At 46.7% G+C, this 20,272-nt stretch overlaps 1 protein-coding gene across 3 annotated transcripts in view; it reads left to right on the top strand.

Annotated features, from left to right (window-relative positions):
* Positions 1–20,272, top strand: part of TAF9B (TATA-box binding protein associated factor 9b) — a 50,463-nt gene that overhangs the window by 9,215 nt on the left and 20,976 nt on the right. For all 3 annotated transcript variants that reach the window (XM_029606520.1, XM_029606518.1, XM_029606519.1), the window contains exons 3-5: positions 4,663–4,799; positions 4,898–5,032; positions 10,676–10,757. In XM_029606520.1, the coding sequence (XP_029462380.1) occupies positions 4,663–4,799; positions 4,898–5,032; positions 10,676–10,757 (354 nt within the window). The remainder of the gene's footprint in view (positions 1–4,662; positions 4,800–4,897; positions 5,033–10,675; positions 10,758–20,272) is intronic.

Here is a 20,272-nt window from a genome sequence, read left to right as displayed (position 1 = left end):
CTTGTTTGGTTAAGATTACACTTATTTTGGACTTTTTGCAGGATGGGTTGATTAAAGGCTTGGCCCTTAATTCCTTGAAGGTATAGATGGCGGCTATTTCCTGTTTCTGAGGCCAGGTGAATGGTGGATCTTTGTCAGCCCATCCGGATGTGGCCCAGTTCTTGAAGGGGGTGAAGCATCTTTGTCCTCCCTTGCAGTTGCCAGTGCCCTTGTGGAGCCTTCATCTGGTTCTGGATTTTCTGTTGGGTTACACCTTTCAGCCATAGCGTACCCTCTCCTTGAGGTTACTTACCTTGAAGACAGTTTTTCTGGTGGCAATTTTGTTCTGCACGTAGAGTTTCCGAACTGTAGGCTCTTTCTTGCTGGGAAGCATTCCTGCGAGTGACTCCGGGGGTGGTCCAGCTGTGAACTGTTCTGTCTTTTTTTGCCAAAAGTGGTTTTGGACTTTCACTTGAATCAATCAATTTCCCTTCCTATGCTGGGTAGGGAAAGAGATGTGGAGGAATGTTGTCTGTTGCGGATCTTGGATGTCAAGCGACATCTCTTGAGGCATTTGGACCTCTTAGGAAGACTGACTGGCTGTTTGTGCTCTGTGATGGAGTAAATAGGGTGAGCCAGCCTCACGGGCTGCAGTAGCCCACTGAATTAAGGAAGTTATCTCGGCCATGTATGTGGATGCTGAGCAGCTGTTACCTAAGCAAGTTAGGGCTCATTCCACTAGGGCTCAGGCAGTGTCATGGGCAGAGCTTCAGTTATCTCCCATCAAAATTTGCCGAACGGTGACGTGGTCCTCCTTACATACTTTTTCCAGGTTTTACTACCTGGATGTGCAGGCCTAGGAATAGCTTGGGTGCATCCCACTGGTTATGGATTAACCTGTCTGAATGCTGAGAAATAAGAAATTACTACTTACTTGATAACAAGTTTTATACGTCTCCACCATTAAAGAATTGAAAAAGACTTCTTTGTGGCATCCATTTTTTTGTTGTTTCCCTTTTCTCTAATGAAGACAGGTTAGTCCACCCTCCAGCCCTATGCTGCCGGTTTGTGATTCTGTTGTTCTCCTGAGTTGCTGTGTTCCTGAAATAACTGGTAAGTGTCATTTCAGTCCCTAGATTAGTTATGTCTGAGCTCAGTGTTTTCTGTTACTGAGTGCTTGAGTGGTTGTCTGTTAATGGTTATAATCAAGTATTGTTAGTTTGTCCACAGTTGGCTTTTGCAGAGAATATTGGTGGGCTAATGTCCGAGCAGGGGCATATACCGTGATGTTAGTTTTGCGTTGTCTCCCTCTGCTAGTAGAGATGCATAACCCCACTGGTTGTGGATCAACCTGTCTTCATTAGAGAAAAGGAAATTTATCAGGTAAGTTATAATAGTAAGGATAATTGCATTTACAATTCCCTGTATTTTTATGGTGAAAACACTGAGGCTAATAAGAGCATTTTTGTTCTGCAAGTGAAGCAAGTGAAGCAAAGCACATTAGGGTAATTTTATATCTGTGTGTGTGGTGGGCTAAAGTCTGCACATACCTTTTTACATGCAGACTTTACCTCAAATGTTTTAAAGAAAACTTATCAACATTAATGCCCGAGTACGCACATAGATTAACTCACACAAAGTTATGCTTCCTCTTCAAAAGACATAACTTTATGCAGGTTAGCTTACATGCATGTTTTTTTAAATCAGAAAGTTTGCTTGTAAGTTCCAAGTATGCCCTTCTCCCCTCTCCAGAAAGCTTCTCTGCAGTCCACATAAAAGTATGTGCATGACAGGGATACACACACTGAGTCCCGGGCTATTTTAGAAATGACTTTGAAAATTATCCCATAAAGATTTATCAGTGTGCCATCATGGAGAAGGGTTAATAGATACATGGACACTTTAAGAAAAACAGAAAACTATTTAGGAAATTTGTTTGCCAGCCAGAATTATTATAAGTCAAGAGGAAAATTTAGATTTGTGTCCCTTATATTTTACTTCAGGTTAGTTTTTTCTTTTTTGGTTTATTTTACATTTTTATGTTTACTCACTTTTTTGGCTTTATTTTCATTTTCTTTGCTTCCCACTCTCTAACCTCCACTCCTTTTAACCCATTCTCATCTGCTGATGAGAATTATAATTTGCTGATCTCCACAGACTGCCGTGGCATCCCTCTCCTTTGCTTGGTTGCAGATATTAGGAAACAAATTTTACTGATATGGATGTCCAGGCAACTGGAATATTTCCACCCCTGAATTAATGTGAAGAAATCTATACTCAAGGGTGAAAACATCTTGGGTGCCTTTCAATATATTTATAAATTATCTGGAAAGGAATATGAGTGAGGTGATCAAATTTGCAGTTGACACAAAATTATGCAGAGGAGTTAAATTTCAAGCGGATTCTGATAAATTGCAGGAGGACCTTGTGAGACTGGAAAATTGGGCATCCAAATGGCAGATTAAATTTAATGTGGATAAGTGCAAGGTGATGCATATAGGGAAAAATAACCCATGCTATAGTTACACAATGTTAGGTTCCATATTAGGAGCTACCACCCAGGAAAGAGATCTAGGCATCATAATGGATAATACATTGAAATCATTGGTTCTGTGTGCTGCGGCAGTCAAAAAAGCAAACAATGTAAGGAATTATTAGGAAGGGAATGGTGAATAAAACGGAGGATGTCATAATGCCGCAACTTGAATACTGTGTACAGTTCTGGTTGATGCATCTCAAGAAAGATATAGTTGCGATGGAGAAGGTACAGAGAAGTGTGACCAAAATGTAAAAGAGATGGAACAGCTCCCCTATGAGGAAAGACTAAAGAAGTTAGGGCTGTTTAGCTTGGAGAAGAGACGGCTGAGGGGGGAATATGATAGAGGTCTTTAAGATCATGAGAGGTCTAGAATGGGTAAATGTGAATTGGTTATTTACTCTTTCGGATAATAGAAGGACTAGGGGGCACTCCATGAAGTTAGCATGTAGCACATTTAAAACTAATCGGAGAAAATTCTTTTTCACTCAATGTACAATTAAACTATGGAATTTGAGGCCAGGGGATGTGGATAGTGCAGTTAGTGTAGCTGTGTTTAAAAAAGGTTTTGGATAAGTTCTTGGAAGAGAAGTCCATTACCTATTAATCAAGTTGACTTAGAAAATAGCCACTGCTATTACTGGCATCAGTAGCGTGGGATATACTTAGTTTTTGGGTACTTGCCAGGTACTTATAGCCTGGATTGGCCACTGTTGGAAACAGGATGCTGGGCTTGATGGACCCTTGGTCTGACCCAGTATGGCAATTTCTTATGTTCTTATGTAAAAATTGGCACCTGGTGCTGTCTAGGACCCAGAAGGAGCTACTATACTGAGGTCGAGCTCAAGCTTGAAGAAGAGCCGTTTCTGTTGTGGCAGACACTGACCTGGAAGATACTGCTGCTGTCAGGCTCCAGGCCTCAAGTGCAGATAATGCCACCATGGTTGGAAGGAGCCTCCATTATCAGGCCCTGGGCTTCAGCTGGCAGAGGAGATACTGCCACTGTGGTCTGGGTCCTAGCCAGGCGGAGCTAACATCTGTCAAAGCCCAAAAAGAGGCAGCTGCTGCTGTTCCCACCAGCTCCGGCAAAAAGAAGTGGTGAGGGAGGAAGAGTGGAGAAAAAAAGGCAAAAGTGAAATAAGCAAAACAAAATGTCAAAACATATGCACAAAATAAAAAAAAATACAAAATAAAAGGCAAAATAAAAAGAATTGGTGAAAACAAAGCAAAAAAATGGGGCTGGGTGCATCAGAGGTTTTCTCCTGACTCCTTTGGTTGGCATCCAAATTCTTAGAACATTTGTTTACCCCCTAGCCTTGTGTGTATTAAAATGTATCTTTCCAAGTTCTACTTATTTGGCTAAAGCACAGGAGTTTCTTCTTGCTAGAAAATAGCGGTGTTAAATGTCACATTGTTCAGAAAATCTTTGTGGATAATTATGTGTCTTAATTTTAGGAACAATTTCTGGGGTGTACCATGGTTTTTTAGACTTATAAGCTTAGACTTATGAAAGAACTAAAACTCTTCAAAAAGAGCTTAAAAACTTGGCTATTCAAAAGAGCATTTCACAGTGAGGTCGCTGAATAACAACAAATTCCTACAGCTGAAAGCCACCTATAAAAAGCAGAATGTTACTTTTATGGGTTTTTTTTGTTTTAATCATAATTAAATTTTAAATTAAAACAGGTATCACATATGATTACCACAGAATCATATACACAATATCTCAAACACACTTCTCATTTAGAGTATATTATGAACTATGTAACCGTAAAATATTGGCACCCCATGGATAACTTAGAAAGCAAACCAAACCTATTTTGTGCCTAAATGTAAACCGTTGTGATGGTGCATCACTAAACGACGGTATAGAAAAGTTTTTAAATAAATAAAACTCTATGAAAGTGCTAGGTTAGAGGAAGCTGAAAGCAACGTCAAGAATCTCAGAATATTGGTTCATAATAGATATCCCATGATAACAATGTGACTAGTTTAAAATCCCTAACATCTTGTCTTTTTTCCATATTATTTTAGAAATATTTGCTGTATATTGTTAGTGAATGCTAGGCAAAGTCAGAGAGCAGTAAGATGTAGAATAATTTGAAACTAACCTGTACTGAGTCCTATTTTTGTTTTTCTTTTGTAAGGATATGTGACTACTATATTAGAGGATGCGAAAATTTATTCAAGTCATGCGAAGAAGTCCAGCGTGGATGCAGATGATGTGAGGTTAGCAATCCAGTGCAGAACAGACCAGTCATTCACCTCTCCGCCTCCAAGAGATGTATGAAAAACTCATTCAGAAACTCATTTCATTGACAAATATGCGTGTTTCGATTGTCATGAAATGGTAACATCTTTTTCTTTTATTTTTTTTTCCAGTTTCTGTTAGATATTGCAAGACAAAAAAACCAGACCCCCTTGCCTCTGATTAAGCCTTATTCTGGTCCGAGGCTGCCACCAGACAGATACTGTTTAACAGCACCAAACTATAGACTGAAATCCTTGCAAAAGAAGGTAAGAGCATTACAAACAAGTGCTGTGTGTCATTAGGTGCCTACGAGCTGTATGTTTTAGTGGGAATTTACTTTAGGAATGGATTGATTTTGACTCATACATTCCCTAAAGCAGTGGTTCTCAACCTTTTTTCTGTCGGGACACACCTGATTGGTGGCAATCTTGGATTTGCCCGCGCGGTTGAGCTTGGAGTTCCATCAGGTGGCTGGGACCGGTGAGGAGCTAGATTTGTCCCTCATGTTGGTTCCCACGGGATGTCTGGAAGTGTCCCTATGGACAGTGCGCCTGCCTTGGTCCTGGAGCCCAAGGGAGAATTTTTCTGGGAATTTTTTCATTTTCTCCATCAGGCCTTCTACGCTTTCACCAGGCCAGGGCCGTCAAGTTGAGAGTCTCTTCGCTGGCTCTCTCCTCTCCAATTTCAGCCAAGAAGGTGCAGCTGGCTATTGAGGATCTGGGGCCTTCATGGGAGGACCCCGGGAATGTTGAGATCAGAGATGGTCCTGAGGATGATTCAGTGATTTGTTTTTTTCACTGGGATGAGATGGGATACCTGATTGATCAGGTGATTTCTTGTCTCCGCCTGGAGGAGTCCAAGCCTCAGGATGATCTGGTGTGGGATTCAGTTATTAAGGGGGAAGCAAAAGACTGTCGCTTTCCCACTACACCCAGAGTTCGAGGTTATGATGTTGGCTGAATGTGAGTCCCCAGAGGCTAGTTTGTGGGGGGTTAATCTCCTGCAGCAACTGTATCCACTTCTTCTGGCTTCGGTGCAGAAGTTTTTCTAGATCCTGATTGTGGACGCCCTGGTCACGCCTGTGACCAGGCATACAACTATTCCTGTGGAGGGAGTTGTGTCCCTCAAGGATCCACAAAATAAGATAGAGCCATCTCTGAGAAGTCTGTTTATCGCGTCAGTGATGACAGTTCAGTCCATCTGTTTGTTTGGCGGTTCAGCCTCTCCTCCGATGGATTCAACAGCTTCCAGAGAACAAAGAGGTGGGCAAGATGGAATCCACAGCAGTCTTCCTGATGGACAGGCTGTATGATTTGTTGTGGAGTTCCTCTCAGTCTGTTGCGGTACACTGGCTCCTGTGTCTGCATAATTAGGCAGCTGAATCTTGGTCTAAAACATGTCTGGGGAAGTTACCTTTTAAGGGCAGGCTGCTGTTCGGAAAGGATCTGGATCAACTGGTAAAAAATGTAGGAGATCCAGGCCGCTCGTTTTATAGGGCCGGCAGAGGCAATTTTGTGCCTTCAGGCAATGCAAGTCGGGTTGGCAGTTTTTTGGTACCTCTTTTGCTATCTTCTTTGGTTCGAGAAGTTGGGGGTCAGTCCTTTCGTGGCGGCAGAGGGCTGATGCCAGTTCCTCAACAACGGCAGATAGGTCCTCCTTCTGATGTCCAGTGGGTTCACTTTTCTCCTGACTCCCATTGGGGAATGTTTGGATGTTGGAAATTATTTGATCAGGTTACGCTCAGGTTATGCTCTCGACCTGCATTGCCCCATATGAGACGTCTTTATGGCATTTCCCATTCTGGCCAAGCGATAGCTTGTTTGTGAAAATTTGCTGAAGCTACAGCTCTTGCAGGCAGTTGTGCCAGTGCCTCCATCAGAGCAGGGCTGCAGCCGTTATTCCATTTATTTCATGGTGCCCAAGAAGGATGGTTCCTTTCGTCCCTATCCTGGATCTCAAGTGTGTGAACCACAGTCTGTGGGTACTGCGTTATCGTATGGAGATGCTGCAGTCCGTGCTCGCTGCAGTTAGCCAAGGGGGGAGTACTTGTGTTTGTTGGACCTGTCAGAAGCTTACCTGCATATTACCATTTGGGACAGGGATCAGTGGTACCCTTGTTTTTGTGTGCTACAAGAGCACTTCAGAATCCGAACATTATTGTTTGGTCTGGGGATTATGCTACACGCATTTACCAAGGTGATGGTCTTTGTGGCAGCAGCCCTCTGGCGTGAGAGAATCACAGTCCACCCATATCTTGACGATTGGTTAATACAGGTGCCATCTCATGAGGAGGCAGAGCACATGACTGGTAGAGTAGTTGGGCTGTTAGAAGGCTTGGACTGGGTAGTCAATTTTGCAAAAAGTACCCTATAGCCCATGTAGTCCTTGGAGTATCTGGGGGCGACGTTCAAAACATGGGTGGGACCAAGTTTTTCTCGGGGATGAGAGGATGTGCAAGATTCTCAACGGGTCCAGGGTTTTCTGGACTTATCGATCCCATCCATATGGGATTATTTGCAGGTGTTCGGTCTTATGGCAGTGACCCTGATATTGATACTGTGGGCCAGAGCTCACATGCATCCTCTCCAGGCGTTACTCCTGATGCATTGGTTCCCGCATTCACAGGATTACAGGGATCAATTGTCTCGGAGTCTGTCAGCACGCCAGTCGCGTCGCTGGTGGTTGGTACCCTCAAACTTTTGAGGGACGTCAGGTTAGTCACTCTGTTCTGAGTTTTGATAATGACAAATGCAAGCGCCTCCGATTTTCAGGATCAGGTGTCCTAGGGGAGTTTGTCTCCATAGGAGACCTCGTAGTCCATCAACTGGCTGGAAACCAGGGCTATTCACCTGGTGCTTCTCCGTTCCTCCCACTGATTTAGGGGAGGGCCATTCAGGTTCTCTCTGACAATGCCTCAGCAGTGGCGTATGTGAATCAACAAGGGGGAACCAAGAGTAGTGGGGTTTCAGCAGAGACGTCGCTCTTGTTCCCGTGGGCAGAAAAGAATCTCCAGCTACTTTCAGTGGTGTGCATTGCCAGCCAGAACAATGTACAGGCAGATTTCCTCAGTCAAAATCTGCTAGAACCCGGAGAATGGGAACTGCACTCTGAGGCCTTTTGTAGGATTTGTCACAGGTAGAGTTGTCCCCAGGTGGATTTGATGTTGACCTAGTGGAACGTGAAGGCAGACCATTTCTTAAGTCATTGAAAGGAGCAGGGGTTGCTGGGGATTGACTCCCTTGGCAGCCCCCTGGAAGAGAGGGAGCTCCTGTATGTCTTTCCCCCATGAACACTTGTAGGCAGACTACTGTGATGCATAGAGTTAGAGAGCAATCGAGTCATTCTGGTGGCACTGGCCTGGCTATGCAGGCCTTGTTACGCTGATCTTCTCCGGCACCAGGTGGACCTGCCTTTTCACCTCCCGAAGACATGGGGTCTTTTAGCTCAGGGGCCCATGGTCTTGGAGTATCCAGGCTCCATTCTGTCTTACGACCTGGCACTTGTGCGGAGATGGCTCCTTAAGGGGTATTCTTCAACAGTAGTTATTAAGCTGTTGAAATCTCATAAATGGTCCATTTCCTTGGCTTATATTAGTATGGCGTCTGTTTGAACAGTTCTGCAAGCCCAGGTCAGTGTCTCCTTGACAGGCTGATATTCCCTGTATTTTGGCCTTTCTTCAGGACAGTCTAGATAAAGGGCTAGCCCTGAATTTCTTAAAGGTGCAGGTGGCAGCTCTTTCTTGCTACCAGGGTCCAATGACAGTGCCTATATGGTGACTCAATCTGATGTGTCCCATGTTTTGAAGGGCATGAAAAGGTTGTGGCCACCCTTCCAGCCTATTGTTATCCTGTGGGACCTCAGTTTGGTGCTGAGAGCTCTTGTGGGCCCTCTTTGAGCCCTTAAAGTAGAATTCCTTTAAGGATTTGTCGCTGAAGACCGCTTTTCTGGTTGTGGTGTGCTTTGCGTGGAGGGTCTCTTGAGCTTCAAGCCTTATCTTGCTGGGATCCCTTTCTAGTGATTGCAGCGGAGGCTGTGGTCTTTCGACCAGTGCTGTCCTTTCTCCCGAAGGTGAAAAAACAAAGCAAGACTGGAGCCTTGGAAAGAAGAAGATTTATTGATTGATTATATATGGCCCGACTCTGGCCAAAGTTTCGCCTTTTTTTAAGGCTGCATCAGGGGCTCTTAATTCAAGCTAAATAAAGAATGACTGTTGACTGGCTTATACTGCTGTGGGTCTTTCAGATTCAATTTGAAGGACTAGCTACTAATCTACATAACAAGTGATCAAACAAGTGTATTCATCCCTTATTCATATACGGTACCCGGAGATATATTCTTTATTTAGCTAGAATTAAGAGCCCCTGATGCAGCCTTAAAAAAATGGTGAAACTTTGGCCAGAGTCGGGCCATATATAATCAATCAATAAATCTTCTTCTTTCCAAGGCTCCGGTCTTGCTTTGTTTTTTCACATCCGTGGCTTTTCTTGACAGTTTACCGTACTGCTTTGTGGGTTCTTTCTCCTGAAGCTGAATTCTGCCTTTCATATCAATCAGCCGATTTCACTTCCGTTCTTGTGGGATGATTGTAGACCCGAGTATCTGTTCTCCAGATGTTTGGATGTGCAGAGGATTATTTTATGATACTTGGAAGTCACTAATGACTTCCGTAAGTCTGACAGATTTGTCCTTTGTAGATGTCCGTGTAAAGGAGATGCTGCCTCTAAGGCTACTCTGGCTCATTGGATAAAATAGACTATTGAGTTGACTTATTTGCTCAAGGGCAAAAAGCCTCCAGACTAGGTGCTTGCGCACTCCACTAGGGCACAATCGGCACCATGGGCAGAGGTGCCTGCTCTTGTGCCGGCCGATTATTTGAAGGGTGGCTGCTTGGTTTTCCCTGCATAGCTTTTGTGAAGCATTCAACTGGATGTCATGGTGTGGGAGGAAACAGCTTGCTGTGTGGGGGTTCTTTATGCAGCCCTCGCTTCCTCCTGTCCGGATAGATGAAGCTTTGGTATTTCCCAGTTGTCCGAGCTGGACTGGTGTAGCAGGATGTGATGGAAGGAGAAATTTCCTTGCCTGTTAATTACCTTTCCATGTTTCCTGATACCAGTCCAGGAACCACCAGGGAAGTGGGGCTGTGTTTTCTACATGGTGCTTTAGCTGCTGAGAGTTTTGGCCTTTCCCTTTGTTGTTTGAGTTTCCTTCTTCTCGATTTCCTTCTGTTGTAGGGAAACTTCTTCTTAGGTTATTAGTTGAAAGTTAATCATTTTTCCATTGTTTGGGTCTGATCTGAAGCTTTGTCAGAAGGATGCTGGATTCCTGCCTCTAGCTCCACCTCCTAAGCAGTGGCTATGATGTCACAGAGGAAAACAGTGTTGTCTGCCTCCAACTGCTTGTAGAGGGAAACAACCCACTTTTCAGAGCTAAACTGGTATTGCAGGGCTAATGGAAAGGACATTAACAAGTAAGGAAATCTTTCCTTAATAAAAATGCTGTGGCTTCTATTACCACAGATAGCTTGTGTGACAACTCCGGGGTTCCTCTTTAGCAGCTCCATCTCCAGGAAGGCCCAGAAGATGCTTAAAACCTCTGTGGCTGGCAAGTTTGGTTTTTTTTTTTTTTTTTTTTTCCTTGAATAGTCTGAGGAGAATGTGGCACATGTGGTCTTACTCCATGGACTAATGAACCAAAACTGAGGTAGGAATATCCAAAGTGGTGATATTGTCATTAGATTGTTTTCCACACGAGCCTGCGGCAAGGAAGAGCCTGCTATATACAACCCATGGGATACAGTAGAGTGGGAGGGTAACAGAACGTACTGTTATGTGTTTGCTTCAGGACTGTCCTTATCTACCTCTTCACTGTTAAGCAGGGATAGTGAATTTATGTGTATTCCCTTCCTTCAGGTTTCATCCTCTGCAGGAAGAATAACAGTACCCCGCTTAAGTGTTGGTGCTGTAACCAGCAGACCAAGTACTCCCACGCTAGGTAAGAGATTTGCTAGTTAAATTTACCTTTGCTTTTCTCTATTACATGTGTGAAAACCAATAGTAAAGCCAATGTTTGCATTTATTTTGAATCATGAAAATAGAGACTTGATTGATTACCTTATTTTATATATTTGAAAGGCCTGCATTCACTGTGGAACACATATGTCAACTTGTGTCATATTGAGGCATCCCTGCAAACTGTTGGCAACTTTATGGACTGAGTCCAAATTATGAGCACTAGAATTCGGTTAAAGTGTCCCTTTCCTCTAATTGGGTAACCCATTGCCCTTATAAATAAAGGACACTTGTGGAATTGAAATCTGTGTGGTCAGAATTCATCTGAGCCCACTGTTTACCTAGGAGTGAAAACTAAAGCAAAAACAAAATTTGATAGTAGTAGCCCATAATATTTTTAAAAAATAAGTTTTTAGAGTATTTTGCTTCTTGAATCGTCAGACATAAATGTTATAGCAGATAACCTGTAAATACTGAACTCTGATGTCTAATACCTCCACATTATAAAATCATTTGCTAAATCCATGCTTTTAACATTCTAATACTAAACACTCAGAACAATACTTCTAAACTGGCAGGGAACACTCCCACTCATCTCTTCTGTCACGTATACAGAGGGAGCACCATCCTGAGCCATGTGACTTACTACGTCTCTTGGTTTCAACAGAGACCAAACATTGTACCACCAGAGCCTCAGCCACTCTTCACGAACTATGGAACTATGAACCTCTGAGAATCCAATACTTATAATCTCCTAATTTCTAATCTTGTTATGTTCTTGGTTCTTTGCCTCCTCCTACTCTTTTTTTCTGGCTACCTATGCCTCCAAGTTTATCCACCTTGTTGATTGTAACTTTGCTCCTTTTGTTAAATGATTGTTTATTGTTAAAGTTTCTTACCCCGTTCTATGTAAACCGATTTGATATGGTTATTACCATGAAGGTCGGTATAGAAAAGTGTAAAATAAATAAATAAATAAGAGTCAATAATAACACTGTTATTACAACAAAATCCTTTCTTTCAGGAATCAGCTTTCAGTTGGAAAAGTGAGGAAGAGAAAATTTTCAGTAGTGAAATGAAGCTTTTACCTTAGCTTAAAAATGAAGTTGAATTTAAGAATGTGTGTGCTTCCAAAATATCATCCTGTTTGAGTGGGCAAGAAATTGAAAACTTCAGCTAAACCTCCTTGATTTTGAGTAGACCTATACACAGAACAGTGGATTTTATGAATTAAGTTGTGAGAGCCAGAGTACTTAGCAAAGCTTTTAAAACAGCATTCCTGTTCATACCCCAGATCAGTCCAGGCAAGTGGGTTCTGCATCCCTACCAGCAGATGGAGGCAGAGAACAAAAACTGCTACATAACCAAGAGTGCTACCTGCAGGCCCTCAGCATTTCTCTGTCTCCAGCAGGTGGTAGAGGTGCAAACCTGCAGCCTGGCGTTTATATAAAAAAAATAAAAAGATTAAGATATAGCAGTTTACTGGACAGTGCCAGGAGAAGCGGTGATGGAACATGTGACTAGCAGGTTATTTTTGGTGGTGGCTGCAGCAGCAGCCACCCTGCCATACTATAACACCAATAACTCCCGGAACTAAAATAGCAATAACCTTACCTATAAAAAGGCAGCAATGCAAATATTACACTGGGCCCTAGCACACTAATACACCAGCAGACTTCAATAAGGTCTCATTGTGTGCTATCTGTTCGCTGGAGAGCAAGAGTCCTCCTCCGCGGGAGACTCTCTTCATAAGTGCTGCATCCAGCCGTCTGGTCCCGTTCAGGAGACCCCAAGGGAGGGGGGGTGGTTGGGGGTGGTGGTGGCCATTTTGACTGCATGTGGAACAGCAGCTGCTAGGGAGTTATTCTCCCTTCCTCCTCTGTCCTGTTTTTGGCACTGGCCACAGCAGCAGCATCTATCTGTTTGCTGGAGTGGGAAGGGTCCTCTGTGGAAGGCACAGTTACCAGGAGCTGCACACAGCCATCTGGTCCTGTTTGGAAGGCCCTGGGGGAGGTCGGGGTGGGGGGGGGGGGAGGGGGAGGTCGGAGGGGATGCCAGCCATGTTGACTGCACATGGGCAGTAGTTAGCTGCAGTGGCAGCATAGTGCTTTCCACTCAGCATGGGAAAGTGTGTAGGGCCTGTAGTTTGAGGTGATCGTGCCACAATAAGGTCTCGTGGTATGCTGTCTGTGCTTCTGGAGGGGAAGGAACCTCTGCGGGAGGCATGGTTTACAAGCGCTGCACCTGGTCATTGGGTTCCATCCTGGAGGAAAGGATGGTGGAGATTTTGAATGCTTGTGGAGCAGCAGCTTGGGAGTTAGACTCTCCCCTTGTTCCCAGTCCCCAGTGAAGTTTCACGCCGGGGAGGACATGGGGGAGCCAGAGGCACTCGGTAGGCAAGGAGTCCATTGAGTCTGAGGAGTTTTCATCAAATTTTGCTCCATAGGGCTTATAGGGCACGGAAGGAAGTGGTCTAATAAATGAGCGGCCTCACAGAAGTCCAATCGCTCAGCTAAGATGCCTAAAGCAGACTAGCCCTCATTCCCTGTATGTACCCGGTTCAGACCAGACCATGGGTTGAGCCTCCTGTCCAGCAGATGGAGACAGACCATAACTTGAGGGGATCCTATATCAGGACAGAGCCTACCCTGGCAGCCCTTCAGTATTTGTCTGTCTCCAACAGATGCGACAGCTCACCCTGTGATTCCCAGTTGCCCTGGAACAAGGAGAATATTAAGTAGCAGCTCCATCACCAGCTGGTACTCCCACAGGAAATAATGCCTGGATGGTCTTGTGGACCCTCCTGGAGACCGACCCCTTGGGGACGGTCACCACTGGAAACAACGAAAGTCTCCAAGTCTGTACCAGATAGGCATCCCAGGCGAGAAGTCAAAGGAACCCCACCCCCAGATTAAGGAAAATTAGTTCTTACCTGTTAATTTTCATTCCTGTAGTACCACGGATCAGTCCAGACCATGGGTTGAGCCCTCCTGTCCAGCAGATGGAGACAGACCAAAACTGAAAGGGTATCCTATATCAGGACAGAGCCTACCCTGGCAGCCCTTCAATATTTGTCTGTCTCCAGCAGATGTGACAGCTCACCCTGCGATTCCCTGTTTATTTTGCTTAGCCCCTGCCTTGGGGCTCCTTTTCTTCTCTAAATTTATTGGATCAAGCAAGTATTTATTATCTTTCAAGTTCTGTTTAAAAAAAAAAAAAAAGTTAAAGTTTAAGTTGGACTCTGTTGATCTCCACCCAGGAGACAGTTTCTGTCTCCTTGCTCTTGGGGGGGCCTAGGGGGGCTTTGCCCCTTGTTTAATATAACCTAGGCTCCCTTGTCCCTGGTGTTCCTCGGCTGTGGGGTGATACTGGTGGTGCCAGTCACTCCCCCTGTACAGCCCCCTCTCTTCCGGGACGTTTTCATCGGGGCTGCCAGCAGGGACGTCTCTTTCCCCTACACTACCTGATTTAAAAAAAATAAAAATAAAAGACTAAAGAATTGGCAGCCTTCTCTGAGAGACGGGAGCATGCAGAGTTCATTCTCCTGCCTCCGCTCCCTCAGTCCCGGCAGCTCAGCTGATTCTCATTGCTGCTCCTCCTCTGCATCGGGGTTGCCTGCGGGGAGTCTTTGATCCGACTCTCTCGTGAAGGGCTGTGCTCCAAGTGTCTGCCAGGAGGAGAGGGCCCCTCCGCGGCAGCGGTCAAGTCAGGACCCCGGACAAGGCCTAACAAGCGCATGGCCGCGCCGTTCCCGGGTCGGCAAACCGCGGGAACGGCGGTCATCTTGGGTTTTTCGGCTGCTTCTGTTTCAGGGCAGCAGGATACACAGGCCCCAGATTTTTTGTTCCCCCCCCCCTCCCTCCCCGATTTGAGCTCCGTGCAGTCGCCAGATGCAGGTCCTGACCCTCCCCTCCTCCATTCTCCCCTCCCTCGGACGTTCCAGATCTCGTTTTTCCTCAGAATATGTGCTTTTAATGCGCAAATCCTATCTAGCCAGTTTACAAGAGGAGTTGGACCCCCCCTGGGCTCCCTCTTCCTAAAATTCCTCGGATATCCATCCCGCCCGCTCCCGCTGTGCTAGATGCGCAGGGGTGTATTCGGGTGCGGGGGTTCCCCCCCTGGATCCCCCCGGATCCTCCCGTTCCTTTGACTGTCCCGGACCAGAATCAAGATCCGGATTTTATTTATTTTTATTTATTTAACTCTTTTCTATACCGACATTCTTGATTATTATCATATCACATCAGTTTACAGAGAACATAGGGTTATAAATTTAACATAGGGTTATAGCTTTAATTTTGTTAAACCTCCCCCCCCCGGAGGGGGATGACCCCCGTGTTCTCCGCCTATTTTGGAGGGAGGAACTGGAACCACTTATCCCCTTTATCACTCAGGAGCTGGGGATCGAGTGTCCCTCAGTGGATGAGTTCTCGGCCGCGATGTTGGCTTGCGCGGACCCTGTCCTGGCGGGACTCAGGGCTCTTCCGTGCACCTTCCCTTTCCATCCAATGTATAGGCTGATGCTCCTCCGGGATTGGGAGGCTCCCGATTCGGGGCTCCGCTTTGGGAGGGCTATGGAGAAGCTCTATCCTCTCCCGGAGGAGTGCCTAGACATGCTGAAAAGTCCCAAGGTGGATTCTTCTGTGCCTGCAGTCACTAAGCACACCACCATCCCGGTGGTGGGTGCTATGGCCCTGAGGGATGTTCAAGACCGCAAGCTAGAATTCCATCTCAAGCGCATCTTCGAAGTCTTGGCCTTGGGTGTTCGGGCAACAATCTGCAGCAGTCTTATGCAGCAGGCAAGCCTTAGGTGGGTTCAACAATTGCTCAGCACCCAGGACCTCCCGTCTCCAGAGGCAAGGCAGGCTGAAAGGTTGGAAGGCGCTATAGCGTATGGGGCGGATGCCCTTTACAACTTGTTCCGGGTCCAAGCAAAAGCGATGGCTTCAGCGGTCTCGGTCAGACGGCTTCTCTGGCTCCGTAATTGGTTGCCTGACTCGTCTTCCAAGGCGCAGATGGGCACGCTCCCTTTTAATGGTAAACTGCTTTTTGGGAGGACCTGGAGCAGCTTATTAAATCCTTGGGTGAGAACAAGGTTCATAAACTACCTGAGGACCACCCAAAACAGTTGAGAACCTTCTTCCCTACATGTACACGATTCCGGGATCAGCGGAGATATACTCCCAGGGCAAGAGGTGCCTTCTCTAGGGGGAAATCCCTCCAGATCTCAGTCTTCGTCTCAGTCCTTTCGAGGCTGTCGTGCCTTCCGAGATGGTAACCCTGAATGCCCCACGCCCAAGCCCGCCTCCCAATGAGATTCAGCCAGCCCATTCCTCTGTTCCAAACTTAGGTGGTCGTCTATCTCGGTTTTTGGATGAATGGGTCAAAATCACGTCGGACCAGTGGGTCCTCGAGATAATCGAGAGAGGCTACGCTTTAGAATTTGTCCAAGACCTGCCGGATCTGTACATAGTCTCCCCGTGCGGACATCGGAAGCGAGCCGCTGTATGTCAGACTCTAGCCAGACTCCAGGAGCTGGGGGCTATAGTCCTAGTTCCTGTGGAGGAACAAGGCGCCGGCCAGTATTCTATTTACTTTGTGGTTCCGAAAAAGGACGACTCCTTCCGACCCATCTTGGACCTCAAGAGAGTCAACCGAGCCCTCAAAGTGCCCCACTTTCGGATGGAAACCCTGAGGACAATTATAACGGCTGTTCATCCCGGAGAATTTCTGGCCTCTCTTGACTTGATGGAGGCCTACCTGCACATACCAATCTGTGCCGAACATCAGAGGTATCTCCGATTCCACATCTTGGGACAACACTTTCAGTTCCGGGCTCTGCCCTTCGGACTCGTCACAGCACCACGCACGTTTACCAAGGTTATGGTGGTGGTGGCAGCCGCCCTTCGGCAGGATGAAGTCCTAGTCCACTCTTACCTGGACGATTGGCTAGTACGGGCCAAGTCAGAGACCCTATGCAAGCTGGCAGTAGACCGCGTCCTTGCTCTTCTCTCTTCTCTGGGATGGATAGTCAGTTTTCCCGAGAGCAATCTCCGACCCTCACAGGTCTTAGAATTCTTAGGGGCTCGGTTCGATACCCAAGTCAGCAAGGTATTCCTGCCGGACGCTCGAGTGTTCAAGCTGATGGATCAAGTCTGAAACTTCCTTTCCATGCCTCTCCCCACAGCGTGGGATTACCTTCAGGTCCTGGGGACCATGGCTTCCACTATCGACTTGGTCCCCTGGGCTTTTGCACATATGCGTCCTTTACAGAAAGCTTTGCTATCCTGCTGGAAACCGGTGTCAGAACAGTTTCGGATGCCGCTCCCGCTCTCTGACTCTACCATCAGCGACATACAGTGGTGGCTATCGCTCAAGCACCTTCTGAAAGGAATCTCCCTTCAGACTCCACAGTGGATTGTAATCACGACGGATGCCAGCCTCTCCTGATGGGGAGCAGTCTGCCAGTCACAGGCCACGCAGGGATATTGGTCCCCAGCCCAATCCCGCTGGCACATCAATTGCCTGGAGGCTCGGGCGGTTCGTCTGGCTCTCAAAGCTTTTCTCCCACTGCTTCGCCGAAGAACTGTTCGGGTGCTCTCGGACAACTCTACCACGGTGGCGTATATCAATCGCCAGGGGGGCACCAGGAGTCGCCTGGTGGCCCCCGAAGCCAGCCAGCTCTTCGCGTGGGTGGAGTGCCATCTGGAGTGCCTAGCAGCTTCTCACATAGCAGGCAAGGAGAATGTTCAAGCCGATTTCTTGAGTCGCCAGCATCTCGATCAGGGTGAGTGGGAGTTGTCCGATGAAGCGATGGATCTGATTGTCAGCTCCGGCAGGGTCCCATATTTTTCGACCAGGCGGATCGCTTCTGTCTAGCGGCCTGGCTTTTGAACGGCGGAGACTGAGAAAGAAGAGATATAGGGAGGACATCATATCCACTATTCTGCGTGCCCGCAAGACTTCTATTTCCCTCGCCTATGTCCGGGGTTGGAAGGTCTTCGAGGTTGTCTGCGCGGAATCGGGTGTCTCAGCACGTTCGACCCCAGTTTCGCTGGTTCTTTCTTTTCTCCAGCACAGTCTCTCTAAGGGTCTATCATTCAGTTCGCTCCGGGTACAGGTTTCTGCCCTCGGCCCCTTCTTGGGTACTCTTGAAGGTTATGCGGTTGCGTCTCGCCCAGATGTTGTCCGTTTCCTCAAGGGAGTTAAACATTTGAAGCCGCTGCTGCTTCCACTTGTCCCTCGTGGAGTCTTAATTTGGTCCTCCAGGCTCTCTGCCAAGCTCCCTTAGAGCCTCTCCGCCGCTCTACTCTCAAGGATCTAACACTTAAGGCGGTGTTTTTAGTTTCTATTTGCTCCGCCAGGTGGGTGTTGGAGATTCAAGCGTTGTTGTGGAGGGAGCCCTTCCTGCGTTTTTCAGACTCGGGGATCTCCCTTAGGATTGTCCCGTCTTTCTTGCCGAAAGTTGCTTCTTCCTTTCATGTCAATCAGTCGGTGGAGCTCCCCACGTTCTCTCCTGCGGATATTGCGAGTATGGTAGGGGATGATCTATGCCGTCTTGATGTGAAGCGCGTCCTCATGCGTTATCTTCAGGTCACCAATGAATTCCGAGTTTCGGATCATATTTTTGTCTTATGGAGTGGGCCCAATCAGGGAAAACAGGCCTCTAAGAATGCAATCTCTCGCTGGTTGAAGGAGGCAATCGCGTCGGCCTATCTCTGTCAGGGCCGGGCGGTCCCGGAGGGTCTGAAAGCTCACTCCTTGCGTTCTCAAACTACTTCTTGGGCGGAGAGTCAATCGGTCTCTGCGCAGGAGATATGCAGGGCAGCTACATGGAAATCTCTGCATACTTTTGCTCGGCATTACCGCCTTGATGTACCAGTATTTGGTTCCTTTGGTCGGCAAGTGCTTTGAGCGGGACTGTCTCAGTCCCACCCTGTTTAGGGACACTCTGGTACATCCCATGGTCTGGACTGATCCGGGTACGTACAGGGAAAGGAAAATTAGTTCTTACCTGTTAATTTTTGTTCCTGTAGTACCACGGATCAGTCCAGGCACACTTCCCTATACTTCCTACCGTCCGCTCGAAGCTTCCTTCCTCTTTTTTGCAGGATTCAGAATGATTTTCTTCTGTGATTATAATTAGAGGCACCAGAAGCATCACTTTGATGACCATGGACATTCATGCAAGAGCGCTTATCTACAGAGTCCATTCACTGTTTGTACTTGTTAAAGTTTTTGAGTTTTCTTGTTGTTTGCTTAAGTTCTCTTGTTACTTGCTTGATTCCTTATTGTTTATCTTCATACTTTCTGCTTTGACAATGGTTATACTGAAGGGCTGCAGGGTAGGCTCTGTCCTGATATAGGATACCCTTTCAGTTTTGGTCTGTCTCCATCTGCTGGACAGAAGGCTCAACCCATGGTCTGGACTGATCCGTGGTACTACAGGAATGAAAATTAACAGGTAAGAACTAATTTTCCTTAATCTGGGTTTGGGGTTCCTTTGACTCCTCGGTCTGGGATGCCTATCTGGTACCGACTTGGAGACTTTCGTTGTTTCCAGTGGTGACAGTCCCCAAGGGGTCGGTCTCCAGGAGGGTCCACAAGACCATCTAGGCATTGTTTCCTGTGGGAGTACCTGCTGGTGATGGTCATGAAGCTGGTGATGGAGCTGCTACTTAATATTCTCCTTGTTCCAGGGCAACTGGGGATGAGTCATGCATGAGAACTTGGACAAGGAAGGGTGCTCTCTGTTCTGAGCGCTCGAAGAAAAGGAAGAAGCTCATTGCTCTCGAGTGGGCTTCTCCTGAGGCCGGTCTGAAAATGGCTAGAGCCGTGGCAAAGCAGATCCCCTTGCCGGAAGAGGTATTAGAACTCTGGAAGTTTCCAAAGGTGGATGCGGCGGTGCCGGCAGTGACCAAGAGGATGACCATTCTGGTGGCAGGGTTGACAGCGGTGTGGGGCATCCAGGATCAGAAGTTGGAGATCCTTTTGAGAAGACTTTGAGGTCTCGGCCTTGCGTCTTTGAGCTTCTGTTTCTGCTAGCTGGACGCAGACAACTAGATTTGAAGCAGGGGTGCCCTGTGGGGCAGATGTCCTGTATGATTTTATGCGGCCATCAGCTCGAAATATGATTTCCGCTGTGGGGAGGTTCAAGACTCCTGTGATTGAGTAATTGGTCGGATTTGTGCTCTTAAGCGCAGCTTGGTAATCTCTCCTTCAAGGACAACCTGGCGGATGTGTGGTGTAAGTTGCAGTTGGGTAATCTTCCTTTAAGGGGAAGAAGCTGTTTGGTGTAGACTTGGATCAGTTGTTGAAAACCCTGTGGGATTCCAAGGGGAATAGATTGTCAGAGGATTAGAAGGCTGTCAAGAAGACTTTTCACTGTGTGCCCGGCTTAGGGACTTGCAGTGTTTTTAAATCTGGCATGTTGGCCTCAGGCGCGAGGCAAAAGCAGGCCTCGGGTCAGCAGCAGTCCTTTCAGGGTTTCCATTGGAT

Source organism: Rhinatrema bivittatum, chromosome 6 (genome assembly GCF_901001135.1).
Source record: "Rhinatrema bivittatum chromosome 6, aRhiBiv1.1, whole genome shotgun sequence".
In the NCBI taxonomy this organism is placed as follows: domain Eukaryota; kingdom Metazoa; phylum Chordata; class Amphibia; order Gymnophiona; family Rhinatrematidae; genus Rhinatrema; species Rhinatrema bivittatum.
Note: the sequence above shows the minus strand (reverse complement) of the source record. Positions and strands in the feature narration are given on the sequence as shown.